This window comes from Lynx rufus, unplaced genomic scaffold (assembly GCF_022079265.1).
Source record: "Lynx rufus isolate CCGP_SWC_20201006 ecotype Redwood Valley unplaced genomic scaffold, mLynRuf1.p SCAF_15, whole genome shotgun sequence".
Taxonomy (NCBI): domain Eukaryota; kingdom Metazoa; phylum Chordata; class Mammalia; order Carnivora; family Felidae; genus Lynx; species Lynx rufus.
In genome coordinates this window covers 46,649,342-46,675,723 of record NW_025814829.1, presented here as the reverse complement: position 1 = coordinate 46,675,723, position 26,382 = coordinate 46,649,342, and the positions used below count along the sequence as shown (strand labels likewise).

General features: G+C 47.6%; 1 protein-coding gene across 1 annotated transcript in view; it reads left to right on the top strand.

Moving 5' to 3' along the window:
- Positions 1–26,382, top strand: part of TNN (tenascin N) — a 53,486-nt gene that overhangs the window by 6,383 nt on the left and 20,721 nt on the right. The window contains exons 4-11 of the mRNA XM_047076965.1: positions 49–234; positions 1,464–1,553; positions 11,168–11,431; positions 14,694–14,957; positions 18,347–18,610; positions 20,365–20,628; positions 21,764–22,027; positions 25,214–25,477. Of these exons, the coding sequence (XP_046932921.1) occupies positions 49–234; positions 1,464–1,553; positions 11,168–11,431; positions 14,694–14,957; positions 18,347–18,610; positions 20,365–20,628; positions 21,764–22,027; positions 25,214–25,477 (1,860 nt within the window). The remainder of the gene's footprint in view (positions 1–48; positions 235–1,463; positions 1,554–11,167; positions 11,432–14,693; positions 14,958–18,346; positions 18,611–20,364; positions 20,629–21,763; positions 22,028–25,213; positions 25,478–26,382) is intronic.

The following is a 26,382-nucleotide window of genomic DNA, read 5'->3' as shown; positions in this document are numbered from 1 at the left end:
CCTCTGCTCTTCACTGCTTTCTCCTGCCTTCCTTGACCCCTGCCCTAGATCCGGCTGTGCTTGGCACCGCGTGGGTGACAGAGGAGACCGAGAGCTCCCTGGATGTGGAGTGGGAGAATCCCCCGACCGAGGTGGACTACTACAAGCTTCAGTATGGCCCTCTGACAGGGCAGGAGGTGGCTGAGGTCACCGTGCCCAGGAGCAGTGACCCTAAGAGCCGATATGACATCACTGGTAAGAGCCAACACTGGGCATGTGAGATGTTCGCCATGGATGCCAAGGTGGGGACAGTGCACAGAGGCTCCTGGGGCCCTAGGAATCACTTGAACTCTGACCCTGGAAACTACGAGATGTGAGCCCATTCTGTAGGCCTGCAGACTGTGCTCCAGCATCCCAGAGCTGACTGGAATCTCAGAGCACCTGGTCAACAGATCATAGGCCCAATGTGCTCTTGAAAACTGCCTGTGTCTCAGGGTGGATATAGTGGCACAGATGTTCCTTTTGGAAGAGCTGTGTGTGTGTGTGTGTGTGTGTGTGAGAGAGAGAGAGAGAGAGAGAGAGAGAGAGAGAGAATGAGAGAGAGAGAGAGACTGGGTTGTTTGGCATGTTGCATGGGGAGTCATACTGGGAGGCCTGGGTGGGGATGTCCTGTCCCAACTGACCAAGTGAATCTGCTGAATGCTGAAAATCTGATGGTTGCTAAAGAAATGGGACCTGCAGGGCTGGATCATGTTTTGTGGCTCCTGAAGCTTATAGAATTCTCAGGGCTCTCTTTAGGGAAAATAATACACAATCATAAATACCCGTGTGAATACCCTTGGAAGTGGCCTATGCAGGGGAGGGGGCCCTGAGGCTTCTTAGCGCTGTGGTTCAGTTCTCCTCTGGGGCCTCATTCTGCTGTCCGCTCTGTGAGTTGCATCTTGAAAGGACATCTTTGAGGTTCCCAGCATCTGTAGAGCGGAGAACAGTGGGTGTGTCTCACACGTGCCACTATTTGTCTGCACTTTGCCCCCGTCTGGATATCGGTGCAGGTGCCGTGAACAACAGTCATTCAGATTTGCTGCTACAGAGAAATAACAAGCAACAACAACAGCAAAAGGCAGAGCAAAGAAGAAAATAATGGAATACAATGAGGCTAATTAGAAAAGAAACTTTTGAGGGAAAAGGATTGCTGGGGGCAGAAAAACATTCGGGCTGTAAATAAAACTGGGAGATCTGTGCTTGGTGGCCCAAGGAAGGAGCTCCATCAGGCCCTCATCCGCTCTGGCCCCCTGTTCCCCCATAAGCCTTTCGACGACGCCTCGTATCCCACTGGTCCTGCCGCCCTTTCTCTGCCTTAGATTAGCCTTCAGGTGAGGAGCATAGCCCCTCAGCTCCCTCACAAGAGAGACCCTGGGGGAGAGCAGGGCTGGGGGCGAGGTTCTGGAGCCGGAACTCATCGCGCACCGGCTGCTTGTTTGCAGGTCTACAGCCCGGAACAGAGTATAGGATCACTGTCATCCCCATGAAAGGAGAACTGGAGGGCAAGCCGATTCTCCTGAATGGCCGCACAGGTAGGAGCTATTTGGAGGCACTGTGAACATTTCTCAAGTTTTCTTCCTGATGTTTTTCTTGGCTGAGTCCTCCCTGGATAAAAACCCTGGGATGTAGAGAGAGTCTCTTTGTGTACTGACATCTATTTTGTGGGGCAGGGGAAGGGAAGTAAACACTTCTATTTGAAATGTTTCTTACTGTTGAAAATCTCCCCCAGGATCTTGGAGTCCAGGGGAAAGGCCATTTCTGACACCTTTCTGCTTATTTCATTAGCTTTAATCACTGGGTTATTTTATTCATTATCTTGAACTTAGACACACGACTCCGTATTACCGAAGAAAGTTGTTCTAAAATTTTTTTCTTGTCATTCCTGTGTTTTTTCCTGACGATCACACTCATGCACTCTGCTTTAAAATGTCGAAAGAAGGGCGCCTGGATGGCTCAGTCGGTTAAACGTCCGACTTTGGCTCAGGTCATGACCTCGCAGTTTGTGGGTTCAAGCCCTTCATTGGGCTCTGAGCCTGGATCCTGCTTCGGATTCTGTGTCTCCCTCTCTCTCTGTCCCTCCCCTGCTCTCTCTCTCTCTCTCAAAAATAAGCATTAAAAATATTTTTAAAAATGTCAAAAGATGTTAAAGGCTCTCACATGGGAGTAGTGGTATATTTAGCATCTGTGGATCGAGATAACAGATAATGACAAACGTTATAAATCAGTAACATTTGACACTGTGATTTATTAATCATAAAAGAATTTGCAATCCTTGTAGTCATACATGCAAGATAGTCCGCGTAATTTTCAGTTTTTAGCTGATGCTTGAGTCCATATGAAATGGTGCGTTTCCTGCAAAGCTGTGGTTCTGCCAGCCCACGTTGGGAACTGGTGAGCTGGAGTCTAATGCCACTTGGGGAAGGCTGATCCTTGAAGCTGGCCAAGAAGGGATTTTTGAATTCTGAGACTTCCCTGAAAAGTGTTTTAGTTCTTTTCAGTGCAGTCCTGGCAGGAGCTGGTCGGGCTGGTGAGATGGTGCAAGAATTGAGTTCGCTATTTCGGTTGCCTAACAGATTGCATATCAGTAGTGTGAAAGTTCTAGTCGGCCAGTCGTGAAGGAGAAGATAGAACCTAATTTATGAACTACACGGTACAGACTGTGGAGCTGGCCCGAATGGTGGACTCGTGGAACACTTGTAGGGGCTGGGAAATGGCAAGGAGGTCCTTGTTTCCAGGGGCTTTCTCGTCAGCTCTGAATTACTTGAGAGCCCACGATGCATCAGGCATTATACTAACAATTACTTCTGGAAAATTGTCTCATTTAGTTCTCCCTGTGGCCATGTGGTAGGTCCTATTATTGTTTCTAAGTCACATATGAAAAACCACAAGAACTGAGAAGCTAAGTGTAGGATCGCCCAGCCAAGAAATGACAGAGCTGGGATTTGAACCCAGGATGGGTTCCTCGGGTGGACACAAAACTAAAGTGCATCCCACTTTCACCTTTTCACCCATTGTTTCTGGTTAATTCTTATACTTTTTACCTCCTAACTAGAAAACTTTCTGTGACTCCTCATTGCCTTAGGATAATGCAGAAACCCTTCTATCTTGGCCTCAAGAGACCCAACCAAACTGGGTCGTTGTTCTTACCACTTCTGAACGGGAAGCCTTCTTGCTGCTGGACTGTTCTTGGGGTTTCTTAACACAGAAAGCTTATCTCTACATCATGATGGGTTTGTTCATGTTGTTACCCCAGCCTAGGAACTCCACGGTTATCTCCATTAATTCAGTGGGGAATTCAATTAATACAAGCCATCAGTTGATTCAACAAACACGAATTGCAGAGTAGAGCTGGGCACTAGAAACGTGGTCCCTTTAGATACTTCCACAGCTGGAAAGTCCTGGTCCTCGCCCTTCAGGGACTCATAGCAATAAGATCACTCATCCTTCCAGACCCAGCTCCAACCTTAGCCTCTCCACTGAGGCCTTGTAGGACCACATTAAATAGCAGCCATTTTTGCCTCTGAGTTTTTGGAGCATTTAATCACACACGGCCTTGAATTGATGGTTAACCTTTCAAGTATATTATCCCAACTAGAATGTGAACACTCAAGAAGTGTTTTTATTGTCAATTATATTCTAAACGCAGGATGGGATATTTTATTGGATAGCAAATAAATGTGTGTCATGTGCCCTATGAACATAAAAAAAAAAAGAGGCAATAATGTCTGAGGTCAGGAAACACTCTCAAACCTGGCTAGACTGTTCATTAATTTAAGGGGGAAAAAAAATGTTTTGCATTTCATGAGCTAGAAGAAGACCCTGGAATGTAAGAACAGCATAGCCGTGCGTAGGGAGGAAATGACACAGTTCAGGTATTTTCCATTTAACAAGTCACTCGGTGGAACTAATCCACGAAAGGGAAGGGGTCAATTGAAAATCCTCACCCTGTTAAGACACTCGGAGTGCACTGAAGCGTCTCCCACAAAGGCCAGGCTTCAGAAGCAGGTCAACTTCAGAGTAGCAGACACCAGCCAGGCCAGCATCTTCAGCGGCGAGTGTCCCTGACTTCTCTGCCGGACCCTCCACAGCCACCTCACGTCACATGACAAGACGAGCAGGCCACTAACTGGGAGGCGATGCTGTCCCTTTGTCCTCAGTTTCTCCATCTGTAAAATTAAAGGTTAGACTAAATAAGTTTAAAGTCCCTCTTTTTCACGTCATTATGAGTCTTAATAACTTCTCCGATGCGTGCGTTTTGCAATGGTGAGTACGGAACAAAGGACTGCTTGCTTTGTTGTAATTTCACAAGCTGCCATGCGCAGTGGAACATACAGCCTGGCATATTCACGTGTTAACAGTTTTCCTCGAACTTTTCCCTTTGATGATGCTACGAAATAACAATTTTGCTTCACTGAGGATCTTGTTCACTTTTTACTGCTTTCCAAACATACTGCTCTGTTTGAAATGGCCCAGCCCTAAAACTTGCCTTCTTTTTTTTTTTTTTTTAATTTTTTTTTTTCAACGTTTATTTATTTTTTTTGGGACAGAGAGAGACAGAGCATGAACGGGGGAGGGGCAGAGAGAGAGGGAGACACAGAATCGGAAACAGGCTCCAGGCTCCGAGCCATCAGCCCAGAGCCCGACGCGGGGCTCGAACTCCCGGACCGCGAGATCGTGACCTGGCTGAAGTCGGACGCTTAACCGACTGCGCCACCCAGGCGCCCCTAAAACTTGCCTTCTTAAATTCCTTCATGTTTCAAGATGAACTCCTGCCAACATTCAGAGCTCCTGCCTCACACAGCCACCCATGCACGCCCGGTGGCTGAAAAATAATGATTTTTGTCATTTGAGTACCCACTGTTATTCTAGGTGCTGCGGGGCTTGATAAACATTACCTTTAGTCCTTATAATAGCATTGTAAACATTATTATTCCCATTTTACAGGCGAGAAAATGGAAGACTACAGAATTTAGGAGAGTCAGGGTGAACCAGTGAATGGCATTTGAACTTAAGTTTGCTTGAGGTCAAATCACCACCTTTCCAGAAGCAAAGCTAGAGGAGAGCAGGAAAAGGAGTTCATCTTTGGCACATTCTCTACAAATAATGCTTGTGGAATAATTTTATTGCCACAGTGAAGGCAGTAGGGGAGGCTTGAGAAAACAAGATCTTGGGACGCATGGCCACGGTAGTCGGGAGGAAAGCCTCACCTTCCAGGAACTCACTATCAAACTAGGGGCGTAGGCCCTTTCCCCCATCTTTGCCCCCAAACTCATATGCCCATAGATTTTAGATTCTGGCTGTGCCATTTTCCACTATGCCAAAGGGATGATTCAGAAGTAGCCATTGTGAATGGAAAAAGCTGTTCCCAATGCCTGTGGCCATGGGCTGGGCAGGGACACATGAGGTTGGTGTTCCAGCACAGACTGAGGACAGCCATGTCCTACCCAAACCGGTGGTGAATCTCATTATAAAGTGGAATAAACTTTCCTGCTGTGCCTAGAGCTCTTAATTAGCTTCTTCTGTATACTCAGTTTTGTAGATTAGATCTTCTGGAGTGGGGCTCCTCTTTATTCTAACACATGCAACTTAAAAGTCTGTCTACCAAGTCTTGTCTTAAATCTCTCTGACCTTGCATGACCCTGAGAAAGGTCCCATCAGGGCTGCTAGCATCCAGTAGGTGGGCAGGGAGTTGGGGGCTGGGTGGGAGAGCCAGTCTCCTCACTGAGTCTCCCACCATGACTCATCTATGACTCAGCCAGCGTCTGCAGCTGCTGGAGGGCTTTGTTCCATGAAAAAACTGCTTATGATCCTCACATCCCTTCTTGGCAGAGAGGGAGGCTTTGGTACTGCTAAGCTGGACCAGGAGTGTGGCCTCCCATTGGGGTCCCAACACCAGGGCTGTCCTCCTGCTTCTGTGTCGTGGCATCTGGTTCCCATCCTTAGATTTATCATATAGAGGAGCAGCCCCACGAAGCCCCTCCTTCTGACTCAGGGTGTTGTTAGGGGATCGAGAGAAAGGGCAGAGTCCTGAGTTCGAGGCTGGCCAGTCTTCTTAGCTGGCTTCATGACCTTGGAGAAGTCACATCTCCTCTCTGGGCTACATCTCTGACCCTGGCACGGGAGGATTCTGTTTTTCTTTCCCACCTTCGTACTCTTCACAGTCAAGATGCGTTTCCTGGCTCTTCTCCATTCCTCGAGTGCCCCGGGACTGTTGAGGGAACCAGATGCACCAGGCTGGTTATACTCACATGGGCATGGTGGCTCTTGAGAGGGCTGCGCACAAGGCAGCCCTGACCCCCCAAAGCATAGGCCTGTGCCCTGGGTCCTGCATCTCTGGGGCCAAGCACTGGCCTGGGGCAGGGAGGGGTGGTGGGAGGCACCGCTGGGACCTTGGGTTGTGCAGATGTGGGTCACTTTGGAGAGGATGAGGACCAGGGACTTTAAGAGGCAGGACTGTCAGGGTGTCCTAGCTCTTTTCCCCCGTCCTCACTTTCCATTCTAAATGTCCCCATTCCTGAGTCAGTGCTAATGCCCGTTGCCGTGGGCTGGAGCAGGGACATGTGAGGTTGGTGTTTGAGCAGAGACTGAGCACGCCATGCCCTACCCCAAGTGGAATAAACTTTCCTGCTGAGCCTAGAGCTCTTAATTAGCTTCTTCTGTATACTCAGTTTTGTAGATTAGATCTTCTGGAGTGGGGCTCCCCATTTTTATTTTTATTTTTTATTAAACTTTTTATGTTTATTTTTGAGAGAGCACAAGCAGGGGAGGGGCAGAGGGAGGGAGACACAGAATCCCAAGCAGGCTCCAGGCTCTGTGCTCTCCGCACAAAGCCCGATTTGGGGCTCGAACTCACAAACTGTGAGATCATGCCCTGAGCCGAAGTCGGATGCCTAACTGACTAAGCCACCCAGGCAACCCCAAAGTGGGGCTCCCCTTTATTCTAACACATGCAAGTGAAAGGTCGACCTACCAAGATTTTCCCAGATGGAGGGGTCACCTTCGGAGGCTCTTTTCATTCCTTCCCTGTCATGTGCAGAATCATGCTTTGCACAGAAAAGGGGGACCAGGGTGGGGACCGAGTTCTCTCTCTTGTGCTCACTTTCCCTTGAGCATCCTCTTAGAACCTGCTCAAGTCTGCAGAGGCCCGGGACAAGGCCCTGTCACTGTCTGCTCCTGACTTCACTGCCCTCTGCCGTGACATCTGCCCAGCCAGTCTCCCAAGAGCAACCGTAGGAGACTGTTTCCAGCTGTCACTGCAAGCTCCAGTCCCCTGCTCCGTATGGATTCAGATGGCAGGAACCTTTCAGATCACACCGGATGCTATTTATTTATTGTGATTATTTCCATGAGAAAAGGCGCTGCTGAGACACAGTGGTATCAGGCAGGGTCTTCGGCAGGTAGGAATGGTTCACAGCTGGGCTCTCCCACTTAAAGTGTCCGGTGCAGATTCCTGGTCCCATTCTCCCCGCCCTCTCCTGAAAACCCTGCCCTCCCTCAGATCTGTCCATCTCTGTAAATGGTCACCCCATTCTGCAAATCGTTCGGGTCTCAAATCAACATGGATGGATGGAAGGGTGGATTTGTATCCCACATCAGCCCCATCGGCAGATTCTGACAGGTTTACATTTGAAATCTCCCGAGTGCAGCCTTTCTGGTGACTTCATCCCTGCCACACTGGTTCACATTCCTGTCTTCTCTCGCACTGTTGGGACAGCCTCCCAGGTGACCTCTACTCTTGACCTACTATAGCCTGTACTCTCTCTGGCAGCCAGAGGGACCCTTTGATAATTTAGGTCAGATCATGCCATTCTTCTGTGCAAAACCCCAGGGGCTTCTTATCTCATTCAGTGCAAAAGCCACAGTCATTATAGTGGCCTTGGACGCCATCCACGGTCCACTCGCCCCTTACCTCCCTGGACTCACCTCCAGCCACTCAGCCCCTCACTGACTCTGTCCTGTTGCTTTTCCCTGGCTATGTGGATCAGGGCCTTTGGACTTGCTCCTTCTGTGTGGAATGAGGTGCCCAGACAGTACATGCCCGCTGCCTCATTTCGTTTAGGTCTTTGTTCAAATGTTACCTTCCCAGTGAGATGGCTCTTTCCTGACCTCCCTGTCTAAACTCACAAACCGCTTTTGCTCGGCATTTTCTAACCCTATATCTTTCCTCATTGGGCTTCCTAATACTATCACATCTTGTTTATCGTCTGTCTCCTTGAGGAAAATGTAAGTTCCATAGCAGAGAGTCTTTATTCTGTTCATTGCTTAGACAGTTGGCCCTTAACATGGATTTGAACTGCACCAGTCCACTTATGTGCAGCTTTTTTTTCAATAAATATACTGGAAAAGTTTTTTGAGATTCGTGACACTTTGGAAAAACTCAGACAAAGTTTAGAAATATAGCCTAGAAATCCTGAAAAAATTAAGGGAAAGTAGGTATCATTGGAAGAATACAGTATATGATACAACATACAAAATATGTGTTACTTGAATGTTCGTGTTATCAGTAAGGCTTCTGGTCAACAGCAGGCTATTAAGTTTTTCATGAGTCAAAAGTTACACGTGGATTTTTGACTGAGCAGAAGAGAATTGAGGTGCCTGATTCCTGCATTGTTCAGGGGTCAACGGTATTTGTATCCTAGGGCCGCTGTAGCAAAGTACCAAAGACCGGGTGGTTTAAAACAATAGAAATTTATTGTCTCCCTGCTGTGGAGGCTGCAAAGTCTGAGATCAAGGTGCCTGCAGGGCTCCGCTCTCTCTTGGAAAGCTGTAGGGGAGAGTCCTTCCTCACCCCTCTAGCTTCAGCTGTTTGTTGGCAATCCTTGTCAATCTGTGACTTACAGATGCGGCATTCTAGGCACATGGTGGGCTTCTTCATATCATCTTCCCTGTGTGTGTGTGTGTGTGTGTGTGTCCAAACTCCCCCTTTCATAAGGACACCAGTCATACTGGATTAGGCTCACTCTAATGACCTCATTTTGACCTGATTATCTCTAGAAAGACCCTATTTCCAAGTAAGGTCACATGCTGAGGTACGGAGGGTTAGCACGTTGACTAAGCTTTTGGTGGGGGAGGGGCACACTTAAAAAAATTTTTTTTAATGTTTATTTATTTTTGAGAGACAGAGTGCGGGCAGGGGAGGGGCGGAGAGACAGGGGACACAGAATCCGAAGCAGGCTCCAGGCAGGCTCACTTTAATTTAAAACTGAGTTAAACCGGGGCGCCTGGGTGGCTCAGTCAGTTAAGCATCTGACTTTGGCTCAGGTCATGATCTCAAGGTTTGTGGGTTCGAGCCCCTTGTCTGGCTCTGTGCTGACAGCTCCGTGTCTCTGTCTCTCTCTGCCCCTCCCCTGCTCGTGCTCTGTCTCTCTCAAAAAATAAATAAACATTACAAAAAATTAAAAAAAATAGAAAATGAATAACTGAGTTAAACTGAATTCCCAGCTCCAGCTAGGCACTCAGGGAACGTTTGTAGAATGTGTGACTACCATTTACTAGCTGAGTGACCTTGGCTAAGTTATCTAACCTCTCTGAGCCTGGTATGTATGGTTAGTGCTCTAAAAATGGTAACCATTATTAATGTTCAAAATTAGTACATGGGGAATCTGATACAACCTTGAGTTGTTAGTATGAGGTTTGATAGGGTAATGTGTGAAAAGCACCTTACATTTAGTATACACTCAATTGATGACAGTTGGTTTATTAAATATGCACTGTCTCTGGTGACAGAACATATTTCATTTCCTTGCACACAAAGAAGACACTGCCATTGTGCTCAAGAAAGCTGATCCTAGTTGATGTGAAAAAAATGCAGCTTTGTAGCGTCGGAACTTCTCTGCCGGAGGACCCTTGGCCAAGAGAACCAGGGCAGGATGGGGAGGAAGGAAAGCTGCTTAAATTTCTGAGAGGAGGAACCTGTTTCGTGTGTCTTTCCCCAAAAGGGTACAGATCTGCAGGTGGGGAGGGTTCTTGGCACCAAATGTCAGCTTTGTTCTGTGCAGCGCCCTTATCAGTGACCTTGAACGGATGCTGCACTCGGATGCTTACCTATTAGGTTTGTAAATGATAAGCTAGAAAGGAAAATCAGCATGTTGAGTGAAAGACTAAATTATAAATGAAGTCCATAAGGTGAAATATAACAAGAATAAACATTGGAGATGTATTTTATATGCATCTTAAATGGGGAAGATGTGGCTCAATGTGGGATTCTCAGCCTTGGCTGTGCATCAGAATTACCTGCGGAGTCTTGCTTATTTGTTTTTTCAGCAGAGATGTCAGTGCATATCTGAGACTTGAAATGAGCTCTCTGCAGGTGATACTGAGGAGGTGCCCAATGTTGACAACCCCTGGGTCAGCAGGGACACGTGTTGAAAAGCGTAGGGATTTTCTGAGGCTGTGGGCTGAAGATATGTTATTGAGGGAACGGTGTCTAGGACATGGAGGGGTATGTTGTTCTCGGTTCGTCCTTCTAGAACATCAACCTTGCATAGGTAGGGATTTCTGATTGTTTTGTTCATTGGTGACTCCTGAGTGCCATTATATTCCCTGGCATGAAACGGATGGTCAGTGAATTGTTGAATGAATGGACTGAGTTTTGGGGATTTTTCTTTGATCAAGGGAAAGAAAGCATGTCCAGATGTAAGTGCCAGGTCTAGAAACTGTAATTTGAAAGTATAATATGATATGGTATGGCATGATATGATATGATATAATGATACAAAAGTTAATAACCTATAAATACAGACATTGGAGAGGTGAAGCTGTTTTGACTTGAGGAGAGTTAGGAAGGAGAATGGTTACTATTCTTGAGCACCTGCTGGAGGGTCTCCCAGAAGAAGCATTAGGTGTATTCCATATGCCTCTTGAAGGAGTTCCATTTCATGTGACTGCATTTGCAGGAGTCTTGTCTAACGTGCTCATTGGTCTCAAAATGGAAGGGATTGTTTTGTCCATCAGGGAGCCCTTTCTCAGCCTACAGTTCAAGTAGAGCTCTGCCAGTTGTCCACCTGTCACAGATGATGGAGAGACCCTCTTGCATTGTATGGACCATGGAACTCAGTCACCTGGATGAACTAGATCTTGAAGCCCCTGTGATTTTGGCCAGCCAAACGTCTTCTCTAACTTTTCTTTCTCGTATATTTTTATGAAGAAATCGATAGCCCAACCAACGTGGTCACCGACCGAGTGACAGAAGACACAGCGGTAGTCTCCTGGACCCCAGTCCAGGCTGTCGTAGACAAGTACGTGGTGCGCTACACCTCTGCTGATGGGGACACCAGGGACATGGCGGTGCCCAGGGAGCAGAGCAGTACCGTCCTGACGGGCCTGAAGCCGGGAGAGGCGTACAGAGTCTACGTGTGGGCCGAGAGGGGCAGCCAGGAGAGCAAGAAGGCCGACACCAAGGCCCTCACAGGTAACAGAGGAACGGGAGCCTAAACAGATTTCCTCACAGCAGGGAGGAGGCTGATTTTTGAATCAGGAGTCCGATGCCCACCTAGCATCAGCTCTTTTGCTTGCGGGGGTGGGGAAGGGGGTTGCAAAAGCAATTTCAAATTTCACAATTATGATTTCTCCCCTTTTAACTTCAAACAAAAGAAACCAGCCTTTTTACGTTACACAGAAGGTCATACTTATTTGGGTTAGAATTCCATATGCAACTCTCTCAGAGAAGAGTAACACTTCCTAATTTTCATTTTTTTTGGACGTTAAAACTCAAAACATTTGGCTGACAGTGAATTTGAATGCTTATCTCAGTTTGCAGTGGCTGTACAGGCACTCTGCTTATAATCTGGAGCTCTCTTTCAGACCATGGAAATGGTTTGCATCCTGAGTCAACAGTCACCGAACGTACCGATTCTGCCTTTAAGCTTTCAGAAACCATACGGGTCCCTATATTTCACCCAGCTGTGAAATATAGCCCGCCTTCGGCCCAGCTTGGGTTTGCAGATGTCCTGAGGCTGCAGGGGAGCGTATCCCACACCTGCTTTGTGTTTAAACCCTCCGCTGGTACTGTCCCTGAGTCCAGAGCAGTCTAATCCTGGAGGCTGCTTGAGGTTGCAGACACTTGACAGGAATCCTAGAAAAGGATTTTCTTATTCACTGGGCTCCATTCTGGACAGTCACTTAGTACAGAGGTGCCCAGAGAAGCCATTAATTAGTTAGGAATGTGGATTCAGAAGCTTGACTGTCCAAGTTTTAATCCCAGCTCTGCCATTTAGTAGCTGAGGGACTTTGGGCAAGTCAGCTGACCTCTGTTCCTCACATTCTTGTCTGTAAAATGGGGCATATGAGTATTTACATCAAAGAGTTGTTGTGAGGGTTGCATGAGTGAATTCATGTAAGTGCCCGACATGTAGCAAGGGCTACGCGAGCGGTAGTAGTGATTATTTCTTAGAACGTGTCTTAGTCTGCTCTGGCTGCTATAACAGAATATCATAGACTGGGGGCTTAAACAAAAGAGGTTTATTTCTCACAATCTTGGAGCCTGGAAAGCTCCATGATCTGGGCACTGGCTGATTCAGTTCCTGGTGAGAACCCTCTTCTTGGCTAATAGATGGCTACCTTCTTCCTACACCTTTATAGGGCAGAGAGAAGAAACTCTTCTTGTGAGGCACTGATGCCACCATAGGGAACCCACCCCCACGACCTCACCTAAACCTAATTACCTCCAAATACCAGCAAATTGGTGGTTAGGGCTTCAACCTGGGAGTTGGAGGGGAGCACAAATATTCAGTCCATAGCAAATGCTAATCAGCAAACAGCCCTTGAAGTTTTTGGTTATTTTTTCACTTATTTGTTTGTTTGTTTAAAGTTTATTTTGAGAGAGACAGAGACAGTGTGAGTGAAGGAGGGGCAAAGAGAGGGAGAGAGAGAATCCCAAGCAGGCTCTGTGCTGGCAGCGGTGGGGGCTGGGGGGGGGGCCCGGACCTATGAACTGTGGGATCATGAACTGAGCTGAAACCAAGAATCGTATGCTGAACGGACTGAGCCACCCAGGTGCCCCTAGCCCTTGAAGTATTTAATGGCATGTAGCCTCCTGGGTCCAGGTGGGCCTTATCTCCTCCAGGGGAAGGAGAAGTTGCCAGTAAGGAGGGTGAGATCTAGATTTGTTTAAACTAGCAGACTTTCTGTGAGGGGCCAGATAGTCCATGTTTTCAGCTTTGGGGACCATGCCGTCTCTGATACAACTATTCAGCTCTGCCATTGAAATGTGAAAACAGCCATGGAGAGTATGTAAATGACCTGGTATGACTGTGTTCAATGAAACTTTATAAAAATAGGCAGTGGGTCAGATTTGGCCCATGCGTTGTAAATTGCCAACTCCTGGTTTATATTACACAAGGCTTTCTGTTTTCTAGGATTTTGAGTGTTGTGAAAGGGAGGCCTGTGGGTCAGTCTTTTTAAGATGGTGGAAGTTGGGATAGAGAAGAATCTTCCCCGCTCTCAGGTGGCGGTGGTGTGAGTTAGCACCTCAGCTGCTGGGGGGGGGGGGGTTGGCAGCATAAGGCATAAGATGTAAGGATAGGATGGGCTGGTTGTGTCTTATTTTTAATATGCAAGTCTCTTAACAATCTTAAGTGGTGTTGGTGGTGGACAGAGGGGAGTCATGAAGGATGGGGCGGCAGCATCAAAGCCAGCTCAGAATCCCAGAATGAAACTCCCCCTTGTATGTCTTTGCTCCTCAAGGCAAGTTGTCTCCTTGGCTGTGTGCTCCATCCCGCTGGCCTGGCCATGCGTGTCGAGCAATGGGGCACGGGCTTGAGATGCAGTTGCTGTTTCGGAAAGCTCAGCCATTTTGAGGAAGTGGTTTTTGAAACAGGATCATAAAGGCATTGCTAATCATGTACCCAACTACTTGGATTTCTGACTCAGAGGTTCACATTTCAAGGAGAAAGGGGGGAATTTCGTGCCTCGAATGACACTTGTAATAACAAAGAGCTTATATTCAAGCATTTTTCCATGTGAATATTTCATCTGTGATTTGTCATAACCTGTGAGGTAGGTACTGGTATTTCCTTCTTTGTGGAGATGAGGAGACGGAGACTTAAATTTGGAGTCTGTCCAAAGTCAGCAACTAAGAAACGGTGCCCAGATTCCAACCCAGTTTAACTGTATTGAAACCCAGACAGATTCCTACCCAAGTAGGATTATTTTTTTTTTTTTTATCAGCCCAGACCTCAAAGACCATCAGTTGAAGTCTTTTGGTGCTCTGGCTGTAGGCATAATGTTTTATATGGAAAGAACTAACAGCTCCTACTTTCAGGATATTTTTATTCCCAAATAAAATATTAGAGCCACTGCAGAGATTTACTGAAGTATAATTGCTTTCAGGTACAGGGAATCAGAACTCAAAGAGTGTATTATATAAACCCAGGGTAATGGAGAAATTTGTATATGAAGACCAATTTTTTTAAAATCCAGAGTCTACTTGTGGGTAAAGTTTATAGAGCTGAGACTGTTTTGGCTTTGTCTGAAAACCCTACGTCTCCTTACATGCTATTAGCTCATTCTTGGAATTTCAGACCACTTGCTTAATTAAACCCTTAAGTTATCCCAATCACTGGCACATAACAGATTCTGAAATTTGTTGAGATCATCATTTTGTCTGTGTATGTGCTGGCCTCTCTGGAACCAGAGAGTTGGTAAATGTTACATTTCTTTCATCTCTCTTAAAGACATTGACAGCCCCCAAAACCTGGTGACCGACCGGGTGACAGAGAACACGGCCACCGTCTCCTGGGACCCGGTGCGGGCCGTCATCGACAGGTACATGGTGCGCTACACGTCCGCCGATGGAGACACCGGGGAGGTGCCGGTGGGGAAGGAGCAGAGCAGCACCGTGCTGACGGGCCTGAGGCCGGGCGTGGAGTACACGGTCCAGGTGTGGGCCCAGAAGGGGGCCCGGGAGAGCAAGAAGGCCGACACCACGGCCCCGACAGGTAACGGAGCGTGCATCATCCCTGTGTCACTGCTAAACTCATGTCTGTTTCAGTTGGTTTTCCTTCTGTGACCTTGGCAGAAAGGGAGGTTTTACAGAGTGCAATGGTGTGCTTATAGAGTTCATTGTATGCCTTAACTTCTATTTGATGGCTTCTCGTAGAATGCACAGCTCATCTTGCGGCCTTCAAACTTTGGTCTTTAAAGATTGATGTGATTGCTTGTGGTCCTTTGTTCTCTGCCTGTGCATCTTCCGTGTTGTGAACACACGAAGTGCCTCACCTGATACGGACTAAACGGGATGAAAGCACAAGTGCCTTCCATGTGGGGGAAGCCGGACTGTGATCCCAAACCAACTTTGTTTTCCCTCTTCACCTGTTTAAACCCTTTCTTGGAACTTGTTTTTTATTTCTGCCCTTCGGATGAATGTTTTAGGCAGAGATAATAATAATGCTCTATTAGCTAAAAATAAGCAAGTATCTAGTCATTTTTAGTCCTCAACACATATCATTTTAGTAATTAAAATGTCTATATCAATACTTCATTTAAAGTTAAGTCTTCTCCTCTCCACTGGCGTGGGCCATTTGCCATGGGAAGGGGGGTCTGCTCGACTGCTCTTGTATTTCCCTTCTTATACTTCAGACACCCTCCTTCTAGCATGCTAACTGTAGTTTCTGGCCCATTTATGTTTGGTACAGCTTGGAGAGAGGCCAGGGGTCAGGAGAAGGAGAGGTAAGGGGTCCTGTTTTACTATAACCTTCACAGCTGTCATGGGGCCTGACCAGTGTTAAAGCTAATGTTTCCCTCGTGGAGCACTTCTGTGCGTTCTTCAGGGACCCTCTTACACTCTGAGCTGTCATCATAGTGATCCTGTGACAGATGCATCTCTCCTGCTGGTCACCTACTCCCCTTCCTCTGCCTACACATGTGGGGTGCACTCCAGTGCCTTTCTGGTGGCATCACCTCACCCCTCTGGCTGAGTGTCTTGGACAGCTTCTAAAATAATCCCAGGTGGGCTCTTCTTTCCTTGGTCCATGTCTGGTCTACAGGGCATATGCAGGCATCCTTTAATCCATTCAACTAGATACATGGTTCTTTTGCAATGCTCTCTATCAGAGCAAACAGCCATTTTCTCACCCCTTAGGTATTTTAGATACATGTCAGACACCAGCCTACGGTGTTCCCCAAGTGTTGGGCAGAGTTTCTCAGTCTTGGCACTAGTGAAATATTTGGCTGGAGAAATCTTTGTTGCAGGGGTTGGTCTCAGGCACCGTATGCTGTTTAACAGCATCCCTGGCCTCTACCCATTAGACTCCAGTAGCCTCTGCATCCCACACCGAATTGTGACAACCAAGTAGGTCTCCAGATATTGCCAATCATTCCTGATTGAGAACACTTGCTCATTTGAGGTTTGGGTCTCACCCATGAAACTCAGTGTAACTCTGCCCAAAGAAATCCACTCTTGAAGTCCCATCCCTTTGGCCTCTCCAACCTCTTTCATTGTCTGGAGATGGTTTGGCCAGCTAAGGGCCACGGGACTGTTGGTCCTACTTTGACTGTGGGCTTTCAGATTGGAATGTAGATACCAGTTTTCTTGGAGTCACAGCCCAAACCAAGATAAGAGGAGTCCTGCTTGAACATACCATTGCACATATGTGACACGACCTAGAGGCAAAGACTTTAGGGAAACGACTTTTGCAATAAACTATTTGGAACAAAGACATGTTGTTATTTTCTTGGTGACTGCATTTTTGAATACCTTCTCTGTGTATAGTTTGGAGGAGCATAATCTTCTTCACTCATAAAATATCAGCAAGGTGATATCAGTAATAGCTTATGGTCATTGGGCATCTACTCTGTGCCAAGAGTTGTCACAAAGGGCATATTGTTAACTCATTTAATACAGCTAGTTTCCAGGCTATACACTAATATCTTGTCCTGCTTTTTTTATTCTGCAGACACTGTAATACTTCAGTATTTTCAAGGCCCCTTTTTACATGGTATTTTTTGTCTTGGTTTTCAGAGCCATCCAGTGAAATATTTACAATAACTATTAACAGTCCTATTTTATCCATGCATAGAGGTGAGGTGAGCCGTCCAAGGTCATGAAACAAGTTAGTAATTTATGAAATTAGATGTATGCATGGAACATTAGTGCTCAAAAGAACACTAAAGTCTATCTGACCTGAACCCCAGATTTGCAGGTGATGAGGCTGAGGCCCAGCCAGAGACCGTTGAGATGTGCAGGACCACAGCTTTTCTGACTTGGATCTAGTGCTTATCCTGCTGTCGTGTGCTGCCTCTTCGAGGATCCAAGAGGCCAGCTGTGGAGAGAAGGTCTATGTCCCTGAAACAATTGAAAACTGACATAGGACATGGGAAAACCACAAGACCAGGAAACTGCCTCCCTTCAAGCAACACGGTCTCCCTCTTCGGTGCTTATTAATGGTGCGCTTTAACTTTCCTTTCAGACATTGACAGCCCAACAAACCTGGTGACCGACCGGGTGACAGAGAACACGGCCACCGTCTCCTGGGACCCGGTGCAGGCCGTCATCGACAGGTACATGGTGCACTACACGTCCGCGGATGGAGACACCGGGGAGGTGCCGGTGGGGAAGGAGCAGAGCAGCACCGTGCTGACGGGCCTGAGGCCGGGCGTGGAGTACACGGTCCAGGTGTGGGCCCAGAAGGGGGCCCGGGAGAGCAAGAAAGCCAACACCACGGCCCCAACAGGTAATAAGAAAAAGATCAATCAGAATTGAATTTTGAGCATGCGGATTTGAGTGTGCATGATACCCAAAAGGCGGCCTGAGATGAGAGACTTTGCAGAGAAAGTCACAGAGACCAAAAAGGACAGTGAGTCCTAGTAGTGACCTCAGCGAGGTGGTAGTTGGTAGCTCTCTCTGCCTGGTCGTGGTGAGCTGCTCACGAAACCACTCAGCCCACAGGAAGGGAGAAACATGGCGGTGGCCATGTTTTCAGCGGACTCAGCAAAGATGTTTATAGGCTCTGATCGTTGCAATGCTTGTGATAATACTTTTAGAATGACTGCCCGTGAAGCAGCCCATGATAAAATGATAAACTAGGTACCCTGAACGTCATGGCAGATGTTTAATGACTGTTGTGATGTGACATAATGTTGTTAAGAAGATGTCGTTCCTCATATATTTTAGGGAGCTAAAAGCCAAAAGAGTATGTTAAGCTTACAATGTGTAGTCTTTTGAAATTGGGAACTGGGGTTCCTTTCTCCCTTGACTCCCAGCAGATTCTGGATGGGAATACCATTGCCTTGTGCTAAGAGAGTTCTAGAAGATGAAATGAGAGTGGTGGGTGGTGGGTATTTCTTCCATGGCTTCAAAGCTTAGGCTTTCCAAATATCTTTTTTAAAGACATTGACAGCCCCCAAAACCTGGTGACCGACCGGGTGACGGAGAACACGGCCACCGTCTCCTGGGACCCGGTGCAGGCCGTCATCGACAGGTACATGGTGCGCTACACGTCCGCCGATGGAGACACCGGGGAGGTGCCGGTGGGGAAGGAGCAGAGCAGCGCCGTGCTGACGGGCCTGAGGCCGGGCGTGGAGTACACGGTCCAGGTGTGGGCCCAGAAGGGGGCCCGGGAGAGCAAGAAGGCGGACACCATGGCCCCGACAGGTAATGGAGCCTTGTTCTTTGAGAATGTAAGACCTAAACCTATGGCTAATCAAGTTTTGTTTTCCTGCTTTGACACTGGTGGACTAGATGATTTATGGAAGAGCAGGATAGTGTTCCTTTGTAGGAGATCACACACACCATCCCTCACCTTCCTTTTACACATTACCTCCAAATAAGGAGCTCATATTGGCCTCATACTTTGGTCTTATAAAGATAGATGGTGATCGGTCCCATCTACCCACTGTTCCTCTGATTTGTACTCAATCGTTGAAATGTTTTGTCTTAAGAGGGAAAAGATATAAAGAAACCATATATGTTAGGATCTGCGAGCCTAGTACTTTAGGGAAGTGTTTTTTTCACTCTGATCTTTTTGAAGCAAGGAATGGTTATTGTTTTCTTAGGGGATAAATCCTCTCTGAAGCACTGTGTGCTCCGTTCTCAGGGTCCTAAAGTTGCACTTACATCCTGTAACAGTTCATAATTTTTAAAGCTCATTCATCTCTGTGTCCTCATTTTTTAAGAACAGACTTATTGAGATATGATTTACTTTCTATACAATGTACTCTTTTAAAGCATATAGTTCAGTGGTTTTTAGTGTATTTACAGAGTTCTACAACCATCACTATTATCTAATCAGAATATTGTCATCACTCCAGAAAGAAACCCCATGTCCGTTAATAGTGCCTCCTGCCCCCACTCCCCCCAGCCCTAGGAAACTATTACTTTCTGTCTCTATAGAGACAGAAGGTCCTTATTCTGGACATTTCATATAAATGGATTCACACAGCATGTGGTCTTTCGTGACTGGCTTTATTAACTACACATAATATTTTCAAATTTCATCCATGTTGGAGCATGTATGGGTACTTTATTTTCTTGCCAAATAATATTCCATTGTATGGATGTAACACATTGTTTATCCATTTGTCACTTGATCAGCATTTGTGCTTTTTCCACTTTTTGGCTATTGTGAATAGGGTTACTATGAGCGTTTATGGTACAACTTTTTGTGTGGACATATGCTTTCAGTTCATTTGGGTATATACCTAGGAGTGGAATTGCTGGGTCATATGATAACTCTATGTTTCACTTTTTGAGGAATGGCCAAGTTATTCCCAGAATGGTGGCAGTATTTTATATACCCACCAGCAATGAATGAGGGTTATATTCTTCAATTGCTTCGTCCTCAGAGGTATTTGGTGAGATGGGTAGAGCAGGAATCAATATCCCCATTTTATAGTTAAGAAATCTCAAATACAAAGAAGTGAATGATTTTTACAAGTCACAAAGTCAGCTGATGATTCATGGAGTCAGATTTGTGGCATATTCATTGCATATTATGGTACCTTCGTATCTATTTAGTAAGGCCCATATTTTACAAAGAAGGAACTGAGGTTCAGCTGGGGACAGCAGTGCTAGCTGTCCAGGGCCATGGCTGGCTGATGGCAGAGCTGGGCCTACATCCCCAGTCTGTTGGCTCTGCTCAGGGCTTTTCCTGCCCCTCTGCTCTGCATCTCTGGGCTGAAACTGCAAACTAGCTCTTCTGACTCTGGATACTCCTGCTCATTCCATTATCCTGTGCTGCCTTCTTGAGGATCCAAGAGTCTAGCTGTGGAGAGAAGTTCGGTCTTGGTGACACACCTGAAAACTGACAGGACATGGGAAAACCACAAGACCAGGAAACTGCCTCCCTTCAAGCAACACGGTCTCCCTCTTCGGTGCTTATTAATGGTGCGCTTTAACTTTCCTTTCAGACATTGACAGCCCCCAAAACCTGGTGACCGACCGGGTGACAGAGAACACGGCCACCGTCTCCTGGGACCCGGTGCAGGCCGTCATCGACAGGTACATGGTGCGCTACACGTCCGCCGATGGAGACACCGGGGAGGTGCCGGTGGGGAAGGAGCAGAGCAGCACCGTGCTGACGGGCCTGAGGCCGGGCGTGGAGTACACGGTCCAGGTGTGGGCCCAGAAGGGGGCCCGGGAGAGCAAGAAGGCAGACACCATGGCCCCGACAGGTAATGGAGCCTTGTTCTTTGAGAATGTAAGGCCTAAGCGTGTGGCTGGTCAAGAGTTGTTTTCCTGTTTGACCCTGGAAGAATCAATGACTTATAGAAGAGCAGAATAGTGTCCTTTCATAAGAGACTGCACACACCGCCTCTCACGTCCCTTTAACTGGTTTCCTTACAAGTCAGTCCCCTGTGGCAGTTTGCAAAGTGCAGTTTTCCCGTGATTGGATGGTCGTGTCCAGCTGCTCCTGGTCTGAGTGCGTGGATATTTCACTGTGGACAGCATTAAGGGTCTGTCCTTGTGTTTTGAGTGGGAGGAGAAAATTAAAATCAAATGTTGTTAATATTATTAAATAATATGTTGATAACTCAACTTTATAAAATAGACTTTACATCTACCAGAGCAAGTTGATCTATGTGGTGTGCTTTAGCATGAATGAATCATGATAATCTGGTTTTGAGGATAAGGGTAACTTACATGTTATATTTTAATTTTATTGGGAAAGAGATGTTTGGCAGTATTTCTGTAGTGATTTAACCAGCCAACCAGCGTTACAAGTGCATCTATGATGTGTAAAGCATATTAAAACTGGTCTTCATTTGGCTGATCCACTCAGCAATGTGTGTTGAGCATTTACCATGTGCTGTGTTCTCTACGAGGCTGTGGCAACCCAGAGGAGATATGGTCGCTGCCCTCTTCCTCTAGGAGCCGACATTTGCATCTAGTTATTAGAATCATCTTGGATGAGATCAGAAGTCTCCATTGACATGATGCTAGAAACAAAATGATTACTGCTTGTGAGCATGGACTGTGTCTTCAACTGAACCCTGAACGCCACATAACACCATGCCTTGCACATAGTGGGAGTTTGATATATGCTTCCCAAATCAATAATGAGATTTGTTTTGTTACACTCTTGGTAAAGGTAATAGTGTAGATTTGCAGATTTTGGTTTACTGTGCTTTCTGCTTGAGGAGCCCAACTCTGTCTGGGGAGAGAAGACATATGTTAGTGAAGCAGTTAGAGCGTAGGTGACGGAAAGACCACGTAACATGAAAGGGCCTCACTCCAAGCCAAACGATGTGAGTTTCTGCACTCTGTGGCCTATAACTAGTGCACGTTGATGAGTACTTTTCCTTTTAGACATTGACAGCCCCCAAAACCTGGTGACCGACCGGGTGACAGAGAACACGGCCACCGTCTCCTGGGACCCGGTGCGGGCCGTCATCGACAGGTACATGGTGCGCTACACGTCCGCCGATGGAGACACCGGGGAGGTGCCGGTGGGGAAGGAGCAGAGCAGCGCCGTGCTGACGGGCCTGAGGCCGGGCGTGGAGTACACGGTCCAGGTGTGGGCCCAGAAGGGGGCCCGGGAGAGCAAGAAGGCGGACACCACGGCCCCCACAGGTAACAGGAGGGAGGAGAACAGAAACTGGGGTCATCACTAGGGGTTGATGCTGCTGCTGAATTATGCCACTGCTGCCTTTTGGGTCTGTGACTCAGGGACTGTTTTAGGCAGGTTTGTTGGAAAATAACCTCATTCCCATACCAAAAAAAAAAAAAAAAAAAATCAAAGCATAGTTATGGGGTACATACTGAACAGTCCTGTGAAGGTCTTAAAACTCTTTCCCCAGGCTTGTGTTTTAACAGCTCTGCTTCTCAGTGATAAAAAATTATAGAATGGTAAAAACAACATAAAATTCCGAAAAAGCACTGGATTAGAGAACTGTTTTGTGGCAAAGCTGTTTTCTGTGGGTTTGCCTTAATAGATGGTGTGTAGTTTAGAGGAATAAGTGTTTCCTTGGAGGTTGGAGCTCTGTGTTCATTTTGGCCTACGCTAAGTTTTGGTGAGCATTTTCCAAAGGCCAGGCCTGCGATCCAGTGGCACCAAAACAAATATGATTCCTGCTGTCTTGCAGTCCAGTGGGAAAGACAATCAACAAGGAAACCAGCTTGTAACTATAATTATGATAAGTTCTATGAAGGAGATGTACCTGGCGCAGGTATAAAGAATAGCAGGGTAGAGGTGTTTCTTAGACGGGATGGAACGAATCCTGGTTAAGATACATATAGACAGCAACATCCAAATAACATATCCTTAAACAAGAAAGAAGCTTACTCTTCTCTTGTGGAGTGGGCAGAGTAGAAGTGGCCCAGGGCTGATGAGGTAGCCCCACGGCACGGGAGACCCCGGCTCCTTCGGTATTGTGTTCAGTCACCCCTAGGGGGTTGCCTTCGTCTGTGTGGTCATCTGTCCTCATTCCAGAAGTGGAAAGGGACCTGGGAAAGGGAAGGACACGACTGGAACACTGCACGCGTCCTTTAGTTCTTCTCGTGTTCCACTGGCCAGACCCAAGGCACGGTGCCAGACCTCACTACAGGAAAGGCTGGGAAACGGAGTTTTCAGCTGGGTGATCATGTGCCCACCTTACCCTTCTGTTAGACCATCCTCTCCAATTCAGTAGCCCCTGGCTGCCTGTGGCAGCTTAAATTTTAATTAATTAAAAGCAACTAAATTATTTTCAAAGTTGGACTCCCCACATTTCAGATGGTCCAGAACCACGTTTCTTTTTTTTTTCCTTTTTTTTTTTTTTTAATTTTTTTTTTCAACGTGTATTTATTTTTGGGACACAGAGAGACAGAGCATGAACGGGGGAGGGGCAGAGAGAGAGGGAGACACAGAATCGGAAGCAGGCTCCAGGCTCTGAGCCATCAGCCCAGAGCCTGACGCGGGGCTCGAACTCACGGACCGCGAGATCGTGACCTGGCTGAAGTCGGACGCTTAACCGACTGCGCCACCCAGGCGCCCCCAGAGCCACGTTTCTAATGGCCACTGTATTGGACAGGGCAGAGTACTTCCATCATTACAGAGAGATCCACTGGACAGTATGCTTACGGAAGAAGGGGAGGATGGGTATTGGAGAAAACTAGCCGCTTCTGGCTGAGGGAAGAGTGCACCTGACGGCCCTAAGCTGCAGCAGCTGAGATGGACACGGGACCGCAAGGGGGCTGGTGTTGCTGGAGCGCAAGAGGGCGAGAGAGGAGGTGACGTGGGGCGGGTGGGAAGGAGGCAGGGTCACTCACACAGGACCCCACGTGCCTGAAGGAAGGTTACATTTGTTAGAAGAAGAGCAACACGATGTCATATTTGTTTAAAACAGTTTATTCAGGCCACAGTGAAGAGAATAAACAGAGGACGTGACAAGGGTAGCGTTAGGAGGGTTAATGAAGACTCTAGTGTAAAATCCGGGCAAGAGGTGATGATGGCCATTGGGAAAGAGGAGAGGGAGTATCTGAGCACATATTTTGGAGTTATAAATGGCAGTATTTGTTGATGGATGAGGTGTGGGGCAGGAAGAAAACGAATCAGGTAAGACCGGGGTTTCTGGCTTGAGCAACATGGAAGGTTGGGGCATCATTTTTGGAGAGGGGAGGCTCAGAGATAAATAGGCTCGGTGTTGGGGGGGGGATGTTAAGACTTTCAGACATTTAAGCTGGAGAAACTTGTGCGATTCCTTGGCTAATTGATTTATTCATCGATCCTACAAATATTGGTCGAGCGTCCAACATAGGCTACGTGCTGTGCTGGGTATATGGTTGCGGATGCAAGCCAGGGGCTCGTGTATCAGGGAGCTGAGAGCATTGGTTGGCATTCAGAGCCACGGACGTGGATGGGTTCGCTTAGGGAGAGGTGTAGAGAGGAAGACGGGGGCCTTGGTGCCCCACATTTCCAGGTTGCCGACAAAGGAGATGGAGAAGGGGTCGGGTAGTTAGGAGAAAACCAGTGGAGGGTGTAGTCACACCAGTCAAGAGCCGAGAGCATTTAAGACAGAGGGAGTGGGTCAGCTCTGCCAAACGCCTCTGGGGGTGGCGAGCGTCCGTCGGATCTGGCAGTGCAGAGTCGGCGGTGACCTATACTAGTGGGGTCGGTGACGTGGTGTCAAAAATTGCCAAACTTCACTGCTCGAGGAGTGGATGTGAGGGGCGGACTGATAGTGGAGGCATGCAGACCGCTCTCCTGAGAAGTCCGTGGGCTGAGGCATGCAGAGGGGCGGGAGAGTGGGAGAGGCTGATGGTGCTGGAGAGAGGGCAGATGAAAAGGAGCAGAGTCCTTTAGAAGGCGGGAGGCTTCAAAGTTCAGAGCAGAGAGGGATTTGTCTGCGTTTTAACACAGGGAAATGGCAGGATCTTGGGCGAGCCTTTTCATTCCTCTGGACCTCCATTCTCTTCCCCTTTTGTAAGAGACAAGAAGGTGGGAAGATCTGACCTCTCAACTCTGAGACTCTGTAAAACAAAACCACCACATAATGTGGAGACAACCAGAGGAGGTTGTTCAAACAGCAGTTTGGGTGGCTTGTCTTGTTGTTCGGGAGACTTTTATTGTTATTTTTGTGGAAGCTAGGGAGAAAATTTCCATATTAGTGTCCAGTGGTTTGTTTCCCTGGAAAATGGAAACCAGGGGCCTTTCACTCCTGGTTGCGATGGAATTGGATCATTATTAAAGATAACTTGAATGGAGAGCTCCTAGAGACAGGGTCGGGAGGTAGGATGGTCTCCCTTGGCTCTAAAATGTAGCCTTTCCTTTTTCAAAAGACATTGACAGCCCCCAAAACCTGGTGACCGACCGGGTGACGGAGAACACGGCCACCGTCTCCTGGGACCCGGTGCAGGCCGTCATCGACAGGTACATGGTGCGCTACACGTCCGCCGATGGAGACACCGGGGAGGTGCCGGTGGGGAAGGAGCAGAGCAGCACCGTGCTGACGGGCCTGAGGCCGGGCGTGGAGTACACGGTCCAGGTGTGGGCCCAGAAGGGGGCCCGGGAGAGCAAGAAGGCGGACACCATGGCCCTGACAGGTACTGTAAAGGCCTGGGACCGGGGACCCTGCACACCCATCAGAGCAGTCGTCTGTACCTAGGGGTGCAGAGGGGAGTAGGGAAGGCCGTTGTTTCACCTGAGGACATGCCTCAGAGTGGTTCCTTCTTTACCTTACGCGGATACGAGGGCTCTGATTGAGAAGAGTGTAGAGGACGGGTGCCTGGGTGGCTCAGTGGGTTAAGTGTCCGACTCATGATTTAGGCTCAGGTCGTGATCTCGTGGTTCAGGAGTTCAAGCCACGTTGGGCTCTGTGCTGGGAGCACGGAGCCTGCTTGGGATTCTCTCCCTCTCTCTCTGCCTTCCTTCCACTGGTGTGCACTCTCTCTCTCTTTCAAAATAAATGAACTTCAAAAAAAAAAAAAAAGGAGTGTAGAGGAGGCAGTGTGAAAGTGAAAGTGTGTGGCTCTTCCGGGTGGTTGTGCGGGGCCTCCATCAGCTTGTCCTCCGCCCTGCCCAGCTCCCAGGCTCTCCACCTGGATGTTAGAACCTGGTGGGCCTCGGCTCCAGTTTGGAGAAGAGGGAGGCAACGTAGCACTTCTGTGTCCACGTCCCGGATTGGGGGCGGTGGTGGAGTGTCTTTCTCCCTCACTGTCCCTTTCCAGTTAGTGATCAGAGGGGCCTGGGCTGTTGTGTTTTGTGTGTGTGGTGGGGCCTCACAGGGACCGAGAGACTCCCTGTGCCCACCCTGACGTCCTCGGGTCTCTTTGGACATCTGGGCAAGGGCTGGCCATCCCCTTTGTGGCGGGGGACACCATGTGTGGCCACTGGAGTTAGAGGTGCCTTGAATTTCCTTATAAGTTACAATTAGCAGGATTTTTTAATTAAAAGAGTAAAGTATACTTACATTAAAAAAAAAATTCAAACTATTCAAAGGAACACGTAG